Here is a 22,197-nt window from a genome sequence, read left to right on the forward strand (position 1 = left end):
AAATAAATTTATCATCATAAATTTTTTCATTTATAAATTGCATCTAACTCTTTTGTTGTTTTAACTATTAGTTACGGTAATTTTCAAATTGTTTACTACTTTATTGATCATTCCATTTAGGCAATTTTTCACTTCATTTGATTTGCCAATATGTTTAACTATCTACTTAAAACTATTTGGCTGCAAATCTAAAGTATGTACTTCATTACTTTTAATTGTTTTCTTGAATTAAGTGGATTAAGATGTTTTAGTACTTTTTGAGGTAATTATTCATCTGGATTAGCGTGTTAGTTATTGTATATATTTGCAACTAGGTCAAAAATTGATATTTTGTGACTGTAACCCCTACCAAGAAGAAGATGCTTTGCTATATGTTCTAAATCATACAATAAATCATAATTGATTGATTGGTCAATGTGGATGTTTCATGATGATATGTCCTTGGAATCAATATAAATCAAAGAATTTGGCTTGCGAGAACTAAAATTCCACTAGCAATGATTTCTTCAAGTATGCTAATTATTCAAATCTCACTCATATGACAAGATAATGAGGTGAATTGCCCTTGTATCAAAATCAAATTCAAACTAAATAACAAATTTTAATATCCCTAAAATGCATGAGCAGATATAAATAAATCTTTTATTCTATTAGATTAGACGCAAAGTGGTTAATCGTGTTTTATAATTATATTTCATTGCATATTATACATTTTTACTCAATATGTAATTTATGATTTTTCTGTTTAATATCACAGAATAAAATTGTCATACTTTAATTCTTATACTACAAAATACTAAATAATAATTATTAACTATCTTTAATTATAGGTATTAAACTCCCGCGCATGGCGCGGGCTTTTTCCCCTAGTAATTATTAATAAGCTTTTGTATCAAGCATTTCCATGTGTTGTGCTGCTGAATTCTTGGTTTAGGAGTTGATCTTGATTATTTTTATAAATGGTAAATTGCATTTACTGCCCTGTGATTTAGCGATTTTTCACATAATCCTCTATAGTTTCAAAATAGCTCATTTATAGTTTAGACTAAAACGTCAAAATGAAGGAAATGATTCTCTGTAACAGAACCCATAAAAATGTTAAAATTATCCTTGTTTGAAAATTCAAGTGGTTAAAGTGATTACAATATATAAACATATTATACATGATACTTTAACCCGGTATGCCTTTATATTTTACTATATAACCCCCCCGCCCCCCTTATGATTTTATATTTTACCATATTACCCCCTTCTAATTTAGTGCTTTACTATAACCCTTTTATGGGTTTCAAAATACATGTATAGCCTCCCATGGTTAATAAATAATTTTCAACTTCATATAGGAGTACTTTTGACATTTCAGTGAACTCCGTTATGGAATGTAGATTATTTTAACACTTTAATTCAAACTATAAGGAGGTTATATATAACTTTTGAAAGCATAGAGAGGTTACGTGAAAAATCGCAAAACCAATGGTGGTAAAGTGTTTTTTACCCTTTTATAAATGATGGAAGCATCAACAATTACTAAAATCACAAACACATATTTTTACAGTAGTCTCGCTATAACCAACAAGAAGCAGTTTCCAGAGCATCTTCAAGAGTTTACACTGGGACTACATTGCTAAAATTTTTATTAGTCTTGTCTGCTTCACATGATATTCGGCATCCATCATATTCCCAAATCACTCACCTTCAGTTTCACTTGTCACCCATCATTGTTCTGCCCCATCACCAACCTTTGCATGACCCCTGGATACCGAAGGCATCCTTGGGGTGATCTCTAGTTCCCATGAGGTGGAGATGATGGCCTCTATCCACGTTTTTTCCTCCATCTTCTTTTGTAACATCACTTAATTCTGTATCCAATTTGATCCTTGTATGATGATGCAACCAATAAAGTATTTCCGGCTTAAAAACAACCAAAAAAATCAAGGATAGTATAGGAACTACAGCCAGGTCCAAAGAGAAACAAAAAACTTCTCTCAAATAGGGGTGAGAAACAATTTTCCATTATCTTGGGGAGCAAAATAGAATTGGTCAATTTCTCCTAAAATTAAAACCCATTGCAACACTTTGTTCTTCATATCCAATTAAAAACAAAATCCTAGAACTAATTGCCATTCTCCTCAGAACATCCTACCTTACAGTAGGAAGAAGTAATTTTCAGTTCAAACTCATTAGAAAATCTTTTTTTTTTTACAGCTAACATTTAAATTTTTATTTTCTCACATAATGAAGAATTTCATTTTCTTGGGATATTTTGTGGTTTTAGCACTATTTGAGACATTAATGTTGTGAATTAAGCATATTTGTACGTAATTAGCCATGATATTTTGAGAACAAGTCTCTTTCTTTCTCAAATATGAACCCACTTTTTTTGCATTCTAAATTAGCTAGAGTTTTCCCTTAATTATTTCTCTTAATCAATTATTTTCTGCAGTTAATTTATTTAGTTAGCATTTAATCCAAAACCCCCCATACCTTGTCAGGGAATTTATCAGCAAACTGGATTGATCTATTTATGGGGGTAGTGGTTCCTTAGTGGATATGATGCCCAAGAAACCTAATTTTGGTTTGAAAAAGGCTAATTTTCTTTTGAGAGACAACCGGGCCATTTTTCTGGGTAATATGAAGAAAGGTATTTAGGTGTTTGAAATGTTGTTCAATATTTTCCGAATAAACTAGGACATCAAACAATTCATGAACCAGAATCCTCTCACAAATTCCCAGCAGAATCAATAGATCCATCAAAATCAATTCATATTAACTCAGCAAATTCACCAAAACCTTTTTCAAATTATGATTCCATACTAGGATCTATAAACCTATCAGATCCGCAAAAAGTTTTGGAAAAAAAATTTATAGATCTACCAGATTCTCCCATAGATCTATCAAACCCAATAAATATATCAAATCAAGGATCTAACATTCGAGTTTTGAGTCAACCAATGAATTATTCTAAATTTTGGGAGCTGAGTTCTGGAAAATCCTCTCTCTAGTGTAGAGGAAGCTCTCTCTTGGGGTAAGAGCCATCCTCCCTTTGGTGGGAGTTTCAGCATGGTTTCAAACGTTTTCAAAACTCATACTATTCCCGCACTTTTTTCTACAATATTCCAACCATCACCACTACCGATCTGAGGCTGTAACCAAGGAAGATTCACGCAGCTTAATCATCGTAATCAAAGAAATTTAAGGATGTCTCTCCAGGGGGAACACATAGTAGCCTGAGTCTTACTCTTTATGAACAGCTGTAAGCAAGGTAAGACTTGCTTTTTTTCCTTGCTCCCGTTTCAGAGGTAAGGCCTGTACACATGCATTAGTTTCTACAGCGTTTATTATTTGTCTGTGTTTTCTTTTCCTCTTGTCGTTAGCCTGGCTGGTCCCATTTACTGTGATAGTTTCGGTCTAGTTCTGCTTGTTTTTGTCCCCTGTTTTTTCGCTTTCTTTACTTTCTTAGCTACTCTTGTGTTTTTTCTATTTCTTGGCTGGTAGTTGAAAAGGCGTAACTTCTAAGTTTAGCGAGAGAATACCCGCTAGCATCTCAGAACTTATCTATGGAGGGTGACTTATCTGAATTATTACAAAGATTTTCGCTGGAGGGGAATGAGATCTCTGGAGCTAAACTGGAGTTGGAGGACCTGAGCAGTGGAATAAAGGATTGTGAAGGAAGTCTGATAGGAAGAATCATGGGTGAGAAGATAGCTAACTTCACCGGGGTGAAGAATTTTGTGACTGCAGCATGGAGTTACCCCAAGAATCTGACAGTCATGGAATTGGGACCAAACCTGTTCCAATTCAATATCCCAAACCAGGATGATATAGAAAGAATAGTGACAGGGGGTCCATGGTTAATGGATAATCAAAGCTTAGTGTTGAACAGATGGTCAGAAGGGGTAGAAGAGAATTATGGGGCTTTTATTACTGCTCCTTTATGGGTTCAGATTTGGAACCTTCCTGTGCATTGGCTCTCCAAAGAGGTGGGCAGGAAAATTGGAGTAGTTTTTAAGGATGTAAAGGAAGTTGTTATCCCTCAGGGAGGGGGAAAGGAAGGTAGGCATTTGAAGGCTTTAGTACATGTTGATCTGTCCAAACCCCTGCTCAGAGGAACATTGGTGCAGATAGCAGGGTCACTTAAGTGGGTCGCTTTTAAGTATGAAAGGTGCCCGGATTTCTGTTATAAGTGTGGAATAGTAGGACATGGGGAACGGACTTGCAAAGAAAGCATAACTGTTCCAGAGGGTCTGTTGGAGAACCAATACGGCCCATGGATGCGTGCTGGGAATAACAGAAGCCCTGCCAAAGAGAGAGTGGTAAGGGATGATACGGTGAAGGATAAAAGATACTGGAAGTTCCAGAATGGAGAAATGGTGGAGAGGGAGAAGAGAAGGACCCAATCAGGTGAGGTGCTTCTAAAGGCTCTTAGAACCTCAGGATTAGGACATGGAAGTTCCCAGGAGTTTACGAAAGAACATGAGAATGAAAAGGGGGTCCTGCAAAATCGTAGTGATCCCTACATTGATGTGGAAACTAGTGGAAGGGAACATGGAAGTAGAGAGGACCCCCAATCCTCGAACAAGGAAAATCTTGATGTTCCTCGTGTAGCTCAGGAGAATGTAGAGGAGAATCAGTCTGTAGTTGAAATGGAGGTTTTGGAGGAGGACAGAGATTTTTTGCACAAAATGGCTGGGACAGGAGAATAGATTACTAGAGATTCCAGTTCAGATGGCAGGGAGGCAGGAAGAGCCTCAAGGTATTACTAAGATTCAAGAAGCTATTAACAAACAAGCCAAAAGGTCTTACAAGAAGTTGAAGTCCCCAATGAGAACAAGAAGGGCTCTGAAAGAGAGGAATGATCAGGTTATTATCACTGAAGGAGGAAGGAAAAGGCAGTTTCAGCTATATGACGAGGACATGGAGGATGCGCATCAGCAAGAGGCACCAGGCAAACGAGCGAAGCCTCGGGAGTTAGTAGGATACACAGCTATGACTGAGGTGGAGGTGGGGTCCTTCCCTAATGGGGCCCCACAAAAGAAATGAGGGCTTTGGTCTGGAACTGTCAAGGAGTGGGGAGCCCCTTGACAGTTCCCCACCTAAGGGAGGTTAACAACCTCCTCTCCCCAAATGTGATCTTTTTGTGTGAGACTAAGAACAGGAAACTAGTGGTAGACAGGTTGGCTAAAGGTTTAAGATTTGATAATAGTTTTGTAGTGGAAGCTATGCACAAGGCAGGTGGCATGGCTGTGATGTGGAAAGAGGACACTAAGATCATGGAAATCAATCAGTCTGCTTTCACCATAGAGGTAAGAATTGAGGATCAAGAGTCTCTTTGTGATTGGTGGCTTGTAGAATTTATGCGAGTTGTGATCATCAGATTAGGAAGGAACAATGGAGAGTTTTGAGAAATAGAAGTAGGCTATGGGGAGATAGGTCTTGATTGCTGGAGATTTCAATGATATAGTATCGAATGAAGAGAAATGGGGTGGAACTCTCAGGGAGGAGAGAAGCTTTAAGGACTTCAAGGACTTTATTGACCAGAGTAACTTGATAGATCTAGGTTATGAAGGACATCCCTGGACTTGGAGTAACCACTGGGAGGAAGAGGGAGAAATCAGACAGAGGCTAGATAGATGTCTGGCTAGCTATGAATGGGTCCAGACTTTTGATAAGACAAGATGCCAACACCTGGATACCTATGCATCAGACCACAGCATGCTCCTTTTGGACACTGAGCCACATAAGGAAAGAAGGAAAAAGAAGTTCCATTTTGATAAACGATGGCTTCAAAGGGAAGGGTGCAATCAGGTGGTGGAGAAAGCCTGGCAGTTGGAAGAGCCTGGTTCACGTATGTTCAGGATTACTAGAAAGATCAGAAGTTGTAGGATAGAACTGTTGAAGTGGAGGAACACCTTCCAAGCAAATTCAAAAAGCCAGATTGAGGACTTAAGGAAAAAGCTGGAAGCTGTGAGAGGCTCGAACTCTGTTAACAAAAAAGATGTAACAGCTGTGATCAAACACCAACTGAATGAGGCATACGAAAAGGAGAAGCAATTCTGGTGCCAAAAGGCAAGGATCGAATGGTTAAGGGATAGGGATAAAAATACAAGGTACTTCCATGCTTATGTTAAAGGGAGAAGAACCAGGAATATGATTAGAAATCTGCAAAGGGATGATGGCTCATGGACAGAGAATGAAGAGGAAGTAACCACAGAAATATCTAACTATTTCAGTGAGTTGTTTACCAGTGGAGGTAGGAGAGATATGACTGAGATGCTAGAGGGTATCCCCCACTCTATAACTCAGGAAATGAACACCAATTTAACTAAGTCTGTTGAGGAAGAGGAAATCAGAGCAGCTCTCTTCTCAATGCAGCCTGATAAAGCTCCAGGCCAAGATGGCATGACCCCTTTATTCTTCCAACGTTTCTGGAGTACTATCAAAGGAGACTTGGTTCCAGCAATCCAGTCTTTCTTTAGCTCAGGTTTCATGCTAAAATCCATAAACCATACTGTCATTTCACTCATCCCTAAAATCATGAATCCAACAAATGTGAAAATTTTAGACCCATTAGCCTGTGTAGTGTCATCTACAAAACCATTTCCAAAATTTTGGCAAATAGATTGAAGCTTGTTCTGGACAGGTGCATTAGTAACACACAATCTGCTTTCATCCCTGACAGACAAATTTTAGACAATGTAATCCTAGCTCATGAATACATACATTACCTCAAAAACAAAAGGCAAGGAAAAGAAGGATACATGGCAATCAAGTTGGATATGGCTAAAGCATATGATAGAGTGGAGTGGCATTTCTTACAGGCAATGATGCAAAAGATGGGTTTTTGTGCACAATGGATTACATGGATAACTAGCTGTTTGAAGACTGTCACGTACTCTTTCAATTGTAATGGGGATAACAAAGGTTTTATAGCTCCAACAAGGGGAATAAGACAAGGGGACCCACTGTCCCCGTACTTGTTCCTAATTTGCTCAGAAGGTTTCTCAAATTTGCTGAAGAAAGCAAAAGAGAGAAATGATATAAAGGGGCTGAGGATAAGTAGACAAGGACCATTCATCACCCACCTCTTTTTTGCAGACGATTCCCTCATATTCTGCAAAGCAAATAAACAGCAGGCAAAGGAAGTCATGAAGATTCTTAAAATGTATGAGGAGGCCTCAGGTCAGTTGATCAACCTGGAGAAGTCTTCTGTTTTCTTCAGTAAAAATATGCCCATGGAACAAAGACAAGACGTGTGCAGCGCACTGGGAGGAATGACAGAGATGACACAAGGTAAGTATCTAGGACTGCCCATGGTGATCTCTAGGACAAAAGAGCAAATCTTTGGTTTCATAAAGGAAAACATTAAGAGAAAGATGCACGACTGGAGGAACAAGTTACTGAGCACAGCGGGCAAGGAAGTAATGCTTAAAGCAGTCTCAATGGCAATGTCTACTTATGCCATGTCTGTGTTCAAGCTGCCAAGAAAGCTATGTAAAGACATAAGCGCTCTAATGGCTAACTATTGGTGGGGGGAAGCAAATGGGAAAAACAAACTGCATTGGTTATCTTGGAGGAAAATGTCTTTAAGCAGGAATGCAGGAGGCTTGGGTTTTAAGGACATCGAAGCTTATAACAAAGCTTTACTGGGTAAGCAGGTATGGAGAATCCTCACCAAACCAAACCTTCTCATTAGTAAAGTGCTGAGAGCAAGATACTTCCCAAAGGATTCAATACTAACTTGCAGGCCTAAGCAGAATGCTTCTTGGATATGGCAAGGACTGCTAGGTGCTAGGAGGGTAGTTGAGAAAGGGGTGATCAGAAGAATTGGTAACGGGAGAAGTACGAGCATTTGGGGCCATAGATGGATTCCAGGTTCCAGTTCAGGTAGGCCAACCTCTCTTGGTCCTCAAAGCTATGACTTGAAGATGGTGAATGAGCTAATAAGCCACCATAGATGGAAAAGGAACACCATCTTTCAGCATTTTAATCAAAGCGATGCTGAAAAGATCCTGAATATTCCCTTAAGCCTGATGGGGAGGGAGGACAACTATTATTGGCAACACAACCCAGGGGGAATCTATACTGTCAGCTCAGGCTATAAATGTATAATGAAAGAGCGTACCAATGTCAAGCAGATAGCACCAGAGGAAGCAGGCCCAAGCATCACAGGAGAAGATCAGCAGTCTCGACAAATGTGGACCACTTTGTGGAAGCTCAACATCAAACATAAAGTGAAGATCTTCATCTGGAAATGTATAACAGGGGCATTGCCAGTAAGAGCAGCAATCTTTAGAAAAACTAGAATGGGAGATCCAGTGTGCAGATTATGTGGAGAGGATCAAGAAACAGTTGAACACTTAATGCTAAACTGCCAGCACTCGCAGCAGGTATGGAAGGCTGCTCCAATACAATGGGACGGTGCTATGGATCAAAAAGGGGACTTCAGAAGGTGGTGGATCAGAATTTCAGAAGCAAGGACTAGGCAAGGAGGGATGGAACACATAGGCCTGACTGCCATTATCTTATGGCAGTTGTGGAAAGAAAGAAATAGCAAGGAATTTGAAAACAAGACCAGCTGTTCTCCAGCTCGTACAATTGGTAAAGCCCAAAAAGAGTGGCTGGAGCAAGAGGAATTTACGAAAGGCAAGACTAGATTGAGCATAAGAGAAACAACCTGTAATAAGGAAGAGCAACATCAGGGGTGTAATGAAGAGGGCACCATCAAGCTGGAAGTGGCTATAACAAGCCAGAATGGCCAGACTTCACTGGGGATAGGAGTCACAGCAACAAAGCACCCAAGTCTTAGGCTGGCGGAATGGGCACTCAAGGAGCGAAGTAAAGGGGACAAAGTCATAGATGAAGCAATGGCTGTCCATCTGGTCTTGTGCAAAGCTTTTGAGCATCAGTGGAGCAGAATCACGATCCAGTTTCAAAGCCAGGACCTTATGAGACAGATTAAATACAACAGTCCCTCTAACAGTAGGCTAGCTACTTTGATAGAGGACATACTGAGCATGCAAAAGTTGTTTCGATTGTGCTTGTTTAGTTTGGCAAATGAAAATAGTATTAAGCGTAGTAGAGATTTAAGTTCTCATGCCTTTGGCATTTTAGTGGATGAGGAATGGAATTTCCTCAGTGCCTGATGCGCACTAGTTGTATAGAGACCTCGAGCCGTTGCTCGTACATGTAATTTCTTTGTCAAATGAATGAATATCTTCTAACGTTTCGAAAAAAAAAATGAATTATTCTAATAACACCACTAGTCTTGATGTAAGAAAAGACATAGGAAACTCTTTCGGCATAGGATATTCCACAATAAATGTCTTATCTAAAACTCAACCTAGTGTCAAACCAATAACTATCAAAAATCTTCAAACAGAAAAAGAAGAAACTACTGAATTTTCTTCTCAACGTCTCACCAAGTCTAAGGTTATTAGAGATCCACAAACAAAAATTATTTCTTCTAAACAAGAAAATCAACAAGTTGAAACCTAGTCAAATAAAAATATAATTCAGAATTCTTCACAAATATTTATTAATTTGTCTCCTGAACTTAATTCCCCTTCTAGTAACAAACTTATTCCTAGGGAAAATTCAGAAGAAAAATCTACAAATAATAATCTGGAAAAAATTCCTAAAGTATTTATATATTCTTTCATAACCTACAAACATTTGCAGCCAGATAAGCTGAAAGTACTTAATATCGAGTACCCAAGCCTCAAGGTGGAATCTTATATAGAGGAAACATGGTTTTCCAGCAAATACAAAGGACAAACTGAGGAGACATGGATCTTCAACAAATTAAAGAGACAGTCTCAAATACAAGGAATATCTGAAAAATGAAATCCATCAAAACTAACTAGATCTCGAATTGATATTCCAAGACCCATCAGACCCATCAAATGGAGTCAGAAAAACCAGATATTCAAGAAGAAATGCATCCAGCCTTTGTATTCTTGAAGGAAAAAGATTGATCATCCCTTTGCTCAAAGAAAAAATACAAAATGGCAAGCTATCAGGCGCATCTGGCAAAAAACTCAGACAACACTACAACAAAAATGGCATTTAACGGCATTTAAATGTGTCAGTCTAAATAATCTAACCTGACACTTTATCTATCCTCACACTTAGGGCGAGTGTTGTCCCTTCCAATGTGGGGATAGCCTCAAATCTTTAGCAGCATTCAAATGTGTCAGGAAAACGATGCTGCTATAGCATTCCTTCTGCCAACAAAAACAATTTTTGTGATAATCGAAAGTGTCCGTATAGCTTTAGAACATGAGTAGGATATCCAACTTATGCAGGCATCTTCAGTTGTCTTAATATTTGGCTTTAAGGACACGTAGCCATGTGAATTTACACTGTTTTGGACGACATGGCCATTTGTCATTAGTGTTTTTCGAGCTAAGCTATGCTGACACTTTTAATTGCCAGGAGTTTTTTCCCTATGTTTTTTTATATGGAAGCAACCTGCAATTAGTCCTCCCTGCTGTACATTCCATCAACCAGAATCCCAAGGGACTTGTAAAATTATCCCAAAGAGCAGAATGCATATAGCAATTTAAAAGAAGAAGTCAATACTCAAATATATTTCATTAAATTAAAAATCGATAACAAGTACTAAAATCGCAAACAAGTGCTAATTAAAAGCAAGTACTAAAATTCCAAACCAGTACCAAAAGATTGTCATTTACAATAACTTGAAAGACTTTCTTGTGCACAAACTAAAAGACTCTCATCCCTAACAAGTTGAAAGAAGTAGAAGTAGCTTCCAAACTTTCCATTTTGTTGAGAGTCCTCAGTCATAACCATGAAGTCCCCATCATTCTTCAGCTGTTTCCACCTGTGCACAAAGACCAAGGGGATCATTAGATCATCATAGCTAGAACTAAAATTCCAGAAAATCTGCAATGTATTTAAGTGCATATCTCACCAAATGACTAGGCCAAGCAACCGGTGCACCAAGTGCATCTTGAATTGTTTGCTGCAAATCATACGGTCTAATCAATTGCTCACATGGACTCATTGCAACTTGTATCTGTATTTCACACCAGTTTGGCCCAACAGCTTGTCTCTCGACCTCATCCAATGGATTCAGACTCCGTAAATATCCCTTTGCCACGATTTTTGTTGGGTCAAACAAATTTTTTAGTGAAACCATATTCCCTACCTAGTAAAGATGCAACAAGTACAAGAATCAAACTCATGCCAAACTCTAGATTACAAATGTGAAAGTTTAAAAGTTGTAAATACTTACTTGAATAGGTCGCGTGGGTCGCGATGGAGTTTGGCTTGACACATTGTTAGATGATGATGAAGGATGTCTCGGGCTGTCAATTGGAGAGCCCCTTCCATGTTGAACTAAAACCATTTTCTTCAAGCTGGCTATTTCATCATCTTGTCGCTGAAGCCTTTCCTCCAAACGGACCAATGATGACTGTTGTTGAACACTTATACGGTAACATGTGTTACGACTAGGAATGTCTTCCCATAAGTCCGTTGGATTCACACCGTCACTAAACAAGCGAACATGACCATGTTTGTCTTGCCCAACCACCTAGGCAAATATATCATTGCGACCAACTGGATCTTGCGCCTCCGATGGAAGCTGATTTTTCAGCTCATTCATTTTTTCCTACATAATAAAGGAAAACACTTGTTATTGCAAAAGCCTGTCTGAAAACAATGGTAGAATTTATAGGCTTGTGTTCTCAGATCCTTACCAAATTCTCAGCAACCATGGTACTTGATGGAGTTCCATCGGCATGGGTATAAAACTTATTGAACATTTCTACTCTAGTAGGAGGTCTTCCCAACTGTTTGGCCTATAAGAAATTGAATTTTTTTAATTATAGTTTTAGCATTTAGCATATAATTAAAAAACAAGCTAACATAATGAAACATGTACGAGTAAAAAAAATAGCAACTAAAAAAAGGATGAGATATCACCAAGTGGTTCAGAAGATGAGCAAATGACTTTTTTCCAGTTGTGTGGTTCATCTTCTTCTCCCCTCTAGCTTTCTTGTTCCTCTCACTTAGTTTCTAAATTTCAAAATCAAAAGCAAGATTACAGCATTGAATAAACACAACTTTATGAAGAATGTTGTAGCTGATTTGTACCTTTGCTTCTTCACTTTTCCAATAAGCCCAAAGTTTGATCCATTGCTCTTCCCGTACCCTTATGTCCTTTTGAAACCGAGCTTCAGCATTTGGCACGGTAGGATCAAAATATGTAGCCTTTAAATCTGCCTTCCAGCTTCTCCATTTTTTGCCAATAGATCTTAAGGTCCAAGCTTCTAGTCCCATAGGCAAAGCAAACCTTTCCTGAAACATAGTTAGGAACTAGAAAATCAACATAACTTCACAGTAATTTTTGTAGAAAGCATACATAATACAAAAGCTACCATTACCTTTATCACTTCTAACATGTCCATTTTAAGTTTCCTTGGCATCTTAAGCCAACTTTCAACATCTATTGGACAATACATACCATTCCTAGCCAAACTGCCCAAGAATTCAGAGAAAGAGGTTTTCTCACTTATTGGGATCCCATTGTCATCGAGTTTAATCTCAATCCGTGGAAGGTCCTTAGGCCGACCCCAAATTTCTTTCATAAATGTAGGGCCTCGGGTTTTCTGATGTACTTCACTTGAATCATTTGTAGTTTCTTTTCCTGTATAAAATAAGAAAAAGGTGCAAGTTATGAACATAAAAAATGTACTTCTGGAATTGGTTCAAACAGTTAGTAATACCTGCATCGTCCGAGTTGCATGACATGAAGGTGGTGTCATTGGAATGTTGACCTTGAGAATCCTGATTTGGATTTTCTTCAGTTGGTACGTGCCTTGTTCCAAGTGGAGATTGTTGAATTGGAGAGTTCTGGCACTGCTCATGCGACTGTGAACCTCCATCAGCTTGTTGAGTAACTTGGTCACCTGATTCATGCATTATTCCCAATGTTGAATTTTGAATTGGAGATTGAGGTGCCCGAGCAGCTTCTCCTTGAACTTGTTCAATTACATTTTCATGGCTTGTTCCAAGTGGAGGCTGCTGCCTTGTTTCATGACATGAGGGAGGTTGCTCAATTGGTTCATCTCTCAATCCATTTGCAGCGCGCTTACATTTTCGACCTCTACGGGCCATACCTGCATAATTCACCATTTATTAGATACCAGGTCCACCACCATATATATTTTTTTGGGGGAAGAAAGGGACAAATGTAAATGTGTAGCCTTTATTGAAGCAGACACTCTACCTATAGCAGTGCATCAATCTGGGATAATAGATAAAGTATACAAACTAAAATTAATGAACAAGTTATCTTGACTACAGCTTACACTGCAAGCCGAGCTCAAGCATACTTTTATTGAACTAATTTTGAGTTGCAACGAATATTATTGAATCTATTGTATATCAAACTTGGGCAGTTTGCTTCTAATTATATTTGAAAAACCTTTTTGCTTATAAATCAGAACTTGAAAACAGCTTTAAGAACTTGATGATTACAGTTGGGTAAATTTGACGAAACCCACAAATCAATTCTCAAAATCCTAGTACTATCATCTCTATCAACAAAATGTTCTCACGTCACAAGATCTGCTCAGGTCATGTAGTTCCATTTGAAAGGTTACTGAAAAGCTCCCATGGAAAGTAAAAACAGAGCAGAACCAAAAGAAGTCTATCATTCATGGGGAAACCCCCTACTTGCTTAAATCAAGCAGTCCAGTACACAATCATTTGCTGGTGAAAAACAAAACTAACAGAATAGGCATTTTAGAACCCAATATCTACCAAGTACTAGCAAAGACACTTACAATTTTCAACAATCATACTAGAATCCAAAGCTATCATTTTCATTTGTGACTAGAAATTTCCTCATAAACAATCAGCACCAACAATTTAGAAGTCCAGGATTCATGAGGACATGCATTAAGGCAAAGTTTGGCCTGTGGAAATCTAAATGGAGAATCAAAAGATTTGTGAGGCTCAACCATTAAGGAACTCAATGTCTACCTTATTGTTTTATATGCTAAGACCAATAAGGCGGAACAATTGTACCTAGCAGCATTCTGCCAATATAAATAAGCAGCATATTAAAAAACATTGCATTCAAAGTTCTACTGCATGCGGATATGAATCAAATAATCAAATACTACAGTGTACCTTTCCATTAAAGCACTTTTCAAATTACAGATGAAGCTGATGAGGTAATTTTTAAGCCATTGACTCCAAAGGCATGGAGCAATTTTCTTTGGTTAAAGCACGTGCCTGGTTCTTCAATATTAACTGCTGCCTATCAAAGCTAATGAAGGATGGTCATTTAGTACTAACTTTTTTGCTGATACCCCATGATTCCCTGCTCTATTGTGGAAAGTGATTCAGTCACTAGCCAAGATATTCTTTGAAGGTCAATTTAAGTTGTTAGAGAGTCTAATTTCTAATATTAGTATAACTAATCTTTACCCAATTTCCTTTTCTAAGCATCCGTTTTAAAGGACACACCCCAAAAACAAAAAGGGTGAAGAAGAGCATCACCAAATACAGAGAGAAGGAGGTTTTTTTTCCTTTTTTTTGGGGGGGGGGGAGGGGGTGGAAGGGGCATGTTATTCATTCTTGTGAAACGAATCACAGGGGAAAAAAAAACTACTGCACATAGTCAGAAAGACATGATACCGATACTTTCCCTATCTGGCAAAGTAGACAGCGGAATTCATAAAGTTCAAACCTTAATCCAAGAACTGACACCTACAATGCTAAGCGTCACTTCATTATTACAGTAAGAAAGACTGTAACTTTTCGGACTTTGCTGGAAAAAATCACTAACCAGGTAGATTTCCACAGGCCAAACTTTACTCTTTAAAGTTGTAACAGAAAGCAACTGACAATACACAACACTATGTCGCATTCGACAGCTCTAACAAGCCACATTGTCCTAATCTGACAAGAAAGAAGAACAGCTAGCATCTCTACCAGGCTTTCGACCTATGCAACTAGAAATGTGCTTCTCAGAAATGGAGAAGGAGCTTGTCAGAAATGGAAATCGAACAACCTAAATTAGACAGATGTCTACCATGCAATGCAAAATTAGACACAAAATACTGAAATTACCTCAAACTATGGCTTGAATCCCTAACTTCTCGGTTTCCCCAAGCTTAAAGATCTGAACTCCAGCTTTCACCCAAGCTTTGAAGCCCTAATTTCTCATTCCTTGCCACCAAGCCAATGCAACAGCCGAATTAGGGATTTTCATGATACGAGCTCAACAAAGTTACCCGAATGGCTTCGACGGGTTTATCCAAATTGGTGGTGCGAGCTTGAAACAGAGAGAGAGGGCAAAGGGAGAGGACTGATTTTGAAGAGGGGAGAAGATGTCTGAAATAAAGGCGGTACTAATGACGCCAAAGTAAATTAGTCAAGCCTCTTGAATTTTTCAATTTGCCGTGCTAATTTTTGTGTGTTTGGGCAAAATTTTGTTAAAGCTACATAACAACTAAAAATGTTGTTACAACTATATACAATATAATATAACAACTACAAAATAACAACTAAAATTTTTGTTAAAGATATATAACATGAATTAAAGCTGAATTTAATATAACATGAATTTTACATAAATATAACATGAATTACAACATGAATTTTGTTAAAAATATCTTAAATTAAAAATTTTGTGAAGCTAAAAAAAACATGAATTTAATCAAAATGTTTTCGGTACCCAATTTATTTTATGCTACTAGCAATTATGTACGGCTTGTAGTCTAACAAGCCGTTATTTGAATCGAATTAGTTTATGGAACATAAAAATGAACTTGTGAATACATGAACTTTCCACTAATAAACGTTAGGATTAGAATTGATTGAACATATATATATTCAATATTTTCAATTCCAAAGCAATTGTCATTCAACTTTGTGTTTATTATAAGCTATTAAACACTTAGAAGATCTTAAAATTGAACATTTCACTGCAATTACCGTGTAACTTTGCGTTAATTAGAAGTAATTAAACACTTAGAATATTCAACTGACAATCAATTCCAAAGCAATTGTCGTTCAACTTTATGTTAATTAGAAACAATTAAACTAGAGGTGTGCAAAATCGAAAAGAGGGGGAATAGGAAATTTTCGAAATCGGTAAATTGGAAATCGAAATCGAATTCAGGTTTTCCGAATTCATATTATTCGAATTTGGTTCGAATTCGGTAATGGAGTTTTTCAAATCGGAATTTTCGATTTCGAATTCACAATTCGAATTCCGATTTCGATTTCAAATTCGTTTTTAATATATAAATATATTTTTTATACATGTAATATAAAATTTATACTATATAATATTATTCAATGTTTTCAATTCCAAAGCAATTGCCGTGTAACTTTGCGTTAATTAGAAGCAATTAAACACTTAGAATATTCAATGATCTTAAACACTTACAAGATCAGTTAATTAGAAGCTATTAAACACTTACAACATCTTAAATTTGAACTTTCCACTAATAAACATTAGATTAGTGGAAAGTTTGATGGTCAATCCAAAATTTCGACAAAACCGATTAAACTCTCCCAAAGATCAGTTATGGAGTGGGCATATATGCAATAACAATCCAAGTTCGGAATGATCGGTTCGGTCGATTCGACCGGTTCGATTGTGTCTCCAGTCTTGTTCACTGGTTAATCCAAAAATTCAATTAAACCGAACAACCTTCAATCAAATATTAGTTATGGAGTATATATACAGAATATGCAATAACAACGTTTGATCAGTATGATGGGTTTGATCGATTCGATCGTGCTTGACCGGTTCGATCGTGTCTCTAGTCACTTTAATGGTTAATCCAAAATTTCGACTAAACCGATTAAATTCGATCAAACATCAGTTCGACCGGAAATTTACAGAATTTCACTTTTTGAATTGTTATTTTTTAAAAAATAATTTTTCCATTGTATTAAAAAATTATTTAAGAAATTTATCGATTAAAGTTTCAAATTATTTCTATTGATCAAAAATTAGAGAGGGGTGATTGGAAATAAAAAATTGGCCATAATACAATGATTCACTACATTAATATTACAACTTACAATTAATGGAATTGCTTAAAAAATAATGACCAGTATTTATCCAGCCCATTGGGCTCTTAAAATTAGTAATGGGTTGTTTTATGTTTGGTCTAAATTGATTTGCAAAAATTGCATTATATCTTACACTCAAAAGTTTTAAAAACAAAACAAAGAAATGATTATTATAATTATAAAAAATAATAATAACAATTTTGTTAAAACATTTAACGAATCATAATCAAACTTGAAAGTGAATTTGATGGATAGCAATTTCCCATAACACAAAGGCATTTAGAGATTGCACAGAACATTTCAATTGAGACCATGTATGGTGTACGGGCAAGTGCTTGAATAAACACCATGATCTGCAATTCCGCAAATTTGAAACCATATTTGTCCCTTCAAATTTAGTTGCTGTATACAATAATCAAACGAACCAAAACTCACAAGCTTCAAGTAATTCCAGACCAACGAAATGTAGACAAGTAATTGCAGCCAGTAGTAGAGCCTTAGCAATTGAAACATATAACAATTAATAGGGCCAACAAGCTTAGCAACTATAAAAGATACTAAATCAGATTATATTGGGACAAATCAACTTCAATCCCAAGTCCATCCTCACGAACCCAACTAATTTCCTCATTTTCATTCTCAACAACAGGATTTCCAACATCACTTTGCAAATATGTCTCAACATCCATGGTTGTGCCCATGTTATATCCACCTCTTGCAGTGGTAGAGATAACAACTTGCCAATCCTTATCAGTTGGATCTTCCACATAAAAAACTTGTGATGCTTGTGAAGCAAGTATAAATGGCTCAACATGAGGCCTCACATTTGCAAAATTGACTACAGTAAACCCATCAGCATCTTGTTTCATTCTCGAACCATTTGATATCCAATCACATTCGAATAACACCACCCGACGACCTCCGTAAATTAATTCAACAACATTTTTCAAGACGCCGAAGTAAACTAGTTCACTCAAAACTGGATTTTGATCCCTTATACTTGCAAAACTGGATGTTGCTGCATTGACTGTAACACCACTATTCTGCGTTTTTCTTTTCTTCTCAACTTCGTTGGTGTGAAACCGAAATCCATTAACAACGTACTTGTCATGTTGGATTCCAACAACATCTGGACCTTTAGCAAGGAACCTCAAGTATCTCAACACCGAAACATTTTCAGGAAGTTCTAACTTGTCAATCTGTAAAAAAAAAAAAAAAGATGATGAAACTTACTTTGAAGTCCTACAATTCAAATTGTACTTAATATTCAGAATTTTATTTACATGTTCAGCAAACCAACAAGCAAAATTTTCGCCGTGCAAGCGCTCTTTTAGATGCTGTGGAACTTGAGGATGCCCTTCTTCTATCAATCTACGATGCTGCCTAGAAGTACATGAGTCAAAATTGTAATCATACATTGAATTCTACAATAAAATTTTAATGCATCAAGTTGTAGTTGAACTTACTCTATGTAAGGTGTGACAGCATCACAGTTAAATAAAATATACTGATGTGCTTTACTCAAGATATGAGCATCAAAGACTGTTGGCTTGCCCCTCCCCAAAGGATGTCCTGATTCAGAGAATATATCTAAACCCTCTTCAATTTCCTTATGTACTTCTTCATTTCTGCTTAGACGATTGAATTTTGTCTCAACATAGTCCGCAAGATACAACGAGCAAAAGTTTATGCATTCTTCTGCCAAGTAGCCTTGAGCAATCGAACCTTCAGGCTTACTTTTATTTCAAACATAAGATTTTAATGTTCCCAGGTACCTAAAGTATCATCATTCCAAACTCTCTGTTTAATTCCACAAATCAAAGAAAGAAAAAAAGTAATAAACATTTAAGGCATAATTAGAATTACAAGCAGTACCTCTCTACAGGATACATCCAACGATAATATACCGGGCCACCTAATTTCACTTCAGTTGCCAAATGAATAGTTAAATGCACCATGACATCGAAGAATGTTGGTGGAAATCATTTCTCAAGATTGCAGAGTATAACGGAAATTTTACTTTCCAAACGAACCACATCTTGAGGACAAATAACTTTAGAACAAAACTGCCTGAAGTATCTACTCAATCGAATCAAAGGATAGCGCACTGATTTTGGCAAAGTCTTTCTCAAAGCTATAGGCATCAATTGCTGCATTAGGATATGATTATCATGACTTTTAAGCCCCGAAATTCTTGGTGGCTTTACTTGAACGCATCTTGAGACGTTAGTTGCATAACCATCTGGAACTTTCACTTTTTTTAGCACATTGCAAAACATAGTTTTCTGTTTTTTATCCATTGCAAAGGAAGATGGAGGTAAGTAAACCTTTCCAGGTTCTGTCTCAATGGGATGCAACTCTTTTCTTATTCCCATTTCTCTCAAATCACGGCGGGAATTATAATGGTCCTTTGCTTTATCCTCAATATCCAGCAATGTCCCCCAAATATTTTCACAAACATTCTTCTCAATGTGCATGAGTCAAGATTATGTCTTAAGACATTATCTTTCCAATATGGCAAGTCAAAGAAAATACTCCTCTTTTTCCAATTAAAAGGCAATTTCGGATTACCTTTCACAAGTTTTCCAAATTTAATTTGCAAGTCTCCTAATTCAGTCACAATCATATCCCCAGTTTGTAAAGGTGGTCGCTTTCCATATTCTTCGGTGCCATCAAACAATTGGGCTTGCTTTCTAAATTTATGCTTACTATCTAAGAATCTATGATGACCCATATAGCAATGCTTGAAACTATGAGTCAACCGTCGAGCATGAGTGAACTTGTGACAAACAAGACAAGCATATTCACCTTTAGTGCTCCACCCAGATAACATTGCATATCCAGGAAAATCACTAATGATCCACAACAGAGCTGCATGCAATTGAAAATTTTCTTTTTGGGATGCATCATAAGTTTGAATGCCAAAATCTCACAATTCGGTCAATTCTTTAACTAGAGACTGTAGATAAACATCAATATTATTCCCAGGAGAGGATGGTCCGGGTATTAACAAGGACAACATGAAGTACGGTTGCTTCATACACATCCACGGAGGTAAGTTATATGGTATTAAAACCACAGGCCAAGTACTGTGTGTAGAACTCATGTTGTTGAATGGATTAAACCCATCAGATGCCAACCCCAATCTAACATTTCGACAATCCTTAGCAAATTCTGGATGTAGATGGTCAAAAGTTTGCCAAGCTGGAGAATCAGCTAGATGTCTCATACAACCATCTTTTGTACGTTTTTCCTCATGCCATCTCATTTGAGATGCAATTTTAGAAGACATAAATAGTCTTTGTAATCTAGCTTTTAAAGGAAAATGCCACAATACTTTTTGAGGGATTTTTCTTTTTTCACCAGTTGGATCATTTTTTGAAGCAACCCACCTAAGCTCGTTACATGTTTCACATGAAGTTCTTTTTTCAGCATTACCCCAATAAAGAGAACAATCATTAGGACATGCATCGATCTTTTCATAACCCAGCCCCAATGTATTCATCAATTTCTCAGCCTCATAGTAAGAAGAAGGCAAATTAGTCATGGCCTCCGGAAATGCTTCTCTTAACAGCTCAACAAGCATATTAAAAATCTTGTTACTCATCTTACCAAGGCATTTTAGGTGAAGCAAATGAATAATGAAAGACAACTTCGAGAAATTTTTGCAACCACTGTACAGATCCTGTTGAGAATCATTAATCAATTTGTAAAATTTTTCAGCCTCTGAAACAGGAAAGTCCCCTTCTCTATTCAATTCATTTGTTCCATGTGGTATCCCAAATACATCATGGACCAAGTCTTGCATGTCATTAGTCCCATTTGAAACCCCAATTGATGTATTTTCAGAATTAGATGTGGGTTCATAGTAGTTTGAAAGTTCTCCATGTGCTATCCAATTATTATAACCCTTGATAAAGCCTACCACTTTCAAATGATCATATGCTTGCATTTTAGTCACACAAACACCCATGCCGCAATCTTTGCAAGGACACAAAATCAGTCCGTCACAACTTGATCTAGAAAATGCAAAGTTTAGAAACATTTGAAGTCCTGCCTCATACTTTTCACTTGTTCTTGGCAAATCCATCCAACTTTTATCCATACTTTTAATATAAATAAATGTCCTCCAACAAGCTTCCAAGAGCATGAAAACAACAACTACACATTAGTACTTAGAAAAGGCATAGGTTTATGACACGGTTAGACCGCCAGCAGATATTTATGAAGAAAAAGCATTCACCACAGAGAGACAGTGAAATGTGAAAGAAAGAAGAGAATCTATCTAGCCTTTTATTTTATACTCATAATTTTTTTTTGGTCCAAGGATTCTTTTAAGTTGCTATGACTATTCAGCTAATTGATCTAGAAACAGGACTAAATTGAGAAAAAAAAAAAACAGAACCCGTAAGGGTGCTATGTCATCCTGAACTGGGAGGGGTGGAAGTTCGAGTCAATCACACCTACATAATCAAATGGTACACCATTCGATCTCACCCATCTCAATAACGACATAATATTTGTTTGTCTATTCAATAATCTTGCTCAACAACAATCTGAACCTATCTGTCACGGATGCATAACCAGCACATGACCAATGTGCAGTTCAACAAGAAGTCCATTAATTAAGTCCTTAAATATTAATTTTCATCAACCTATTTCTTAAACTTTTGCACTTGTCTTGCAAAAAGGTCATTCCAGTCACCCATTGCTATTTTGATCTTCATCGAAGAGCTTCCAAGTCGATTTCTATTCATAGCCTAAACAGAGCTTCAATTACAACTAAGTTTCATAGATTAACATTAAAAGAGATTCACAGAAAAAATGAAAAACAGGGGGGAATTGACATTTTATCGAACAGGTTATGGGCAACAGCTTCATTGTGTTTACCACTTCAATTTTGGAACAAGATATGCGCACCTGAAGTATCTTCCCGCTTTCTCAATGTAGAGCTCCGTTCTTCAGCTTTTACTCCCTGCCTGCCCTTCCAGATGTCTTAGCCGAGGGATTTAAAGTTGAGGTTAGAAAAGATGAATATGGTTGTTTGCGGAGATAGCTTCGATTGCTACCAACATTCTGGACTGGCCGAGATAGCTTGTATGCTGAGAGGTGAGAGAGATGAGAAGAAGA

At 37.1% G+C, this 22,197-nt stretch overlaps 2 protein-coding genes across 2 annotated transcripts; one reads left to right on the top strand and one right to left on the bottom strand.

Annotated features, from left to right (window-relative positions):
• The first annotated feature begins 5,036 nt into the window (after positions 1 to 5,036).
• LOC140013451 (uncharacterized) lies at positions 5,037 to 6,624 on the top strand. Its single transcript, XM_072062736.1, has 2 exons — positions 5,037 to 5,303; positions 5,431 to 6,624. Exons 1-2 carry the CDS (start codon positions 5,037 to 5,039, stop codon positions 6,622 to 6,624), a joined length of 1,461 nt encoding a protein of 486 aa, XP_071918837.1.
• Positions 6,625 to 17,624: 11,000 nt separating this feature from the next.
• LOC113706000 (uncharacterized) lies at positions 17,625 to 21,040 on the bottom strand. The gene is made up of 6 exons (XM_027227898.2): positions 20,001 to 21,040; positions 19,688 to 19,919; positions 19,101 to 19,529; positions 18,534 to 18,799; positions 18,351 to 18,450; positions 17,625 to 18,266 (listed from the first exon to the last, which is right to left on the bottom strand). Exons 1-6 carry the CDS (start codon positions 21,038 to 21,040, stop codon positions 17,625 to 17,627), a joined length of 2,709 nt encoding a protein of 902 aa, XP_027083699.2.
• Positions 21,041 to 22,197: the final 1,157 nt, after the last annotated feature.

The sequence above is a fragment of the Coffea arabica genome, chromosome 8c (genome assembly GCF_036785885.1).
Source record: "Coffea arabica cultivar ET-39 chromosome 8c, Coffea Arabica ET-39 HiFi, whole genome shotgun sequence".
Classification (NCBI taxonomy): domain Eukaryota; kingdom Viridiplantae; phylum Streptophyta; class Magnoliopsida; order Gentianales; family Rubiaceae; genus Coffea; species Coffea arabica.

Bases quoted from the DNA above. Each gene is read 5' to 3' on its own strand.
- LOC140013451 (XM_072062736.1), top strand. From the start codon at position 5,037: ATGAGGGCTTTGGTCTGGAACTGTCAAGGAGTGGGGAGCCCCTTGACA. The intron at 5,304-5,430 runs GTAAGAATTGAG...ATGGGGAGATAG, and splicing joins AGTCTGCTTTCACCATAGAG to GTCTTGATTGCTGGAGATTT.
- LOC113706000 (XM_027227898.2), bottom strand. From the start codon at position 21,040: ATGGGTGTTTGTGTGACTAAAATGCAAGCATATGATCATTTGAAAGTG. The intron at 18,800-19,100 runs GTTCGTTTGGAA...AATAAAAGTAAG, and splicing joins TTATTTGTCCTCAAGATGTG to CCTGAAGGTTCGATTGCTCA. The intron at 18,451-18,533 runs GTAAGTTCAACT...ATGTACTTCTAG, and splicing joins GCTGTCACACCTTACATAGA to GCAGCATCGTAGATTGATAG.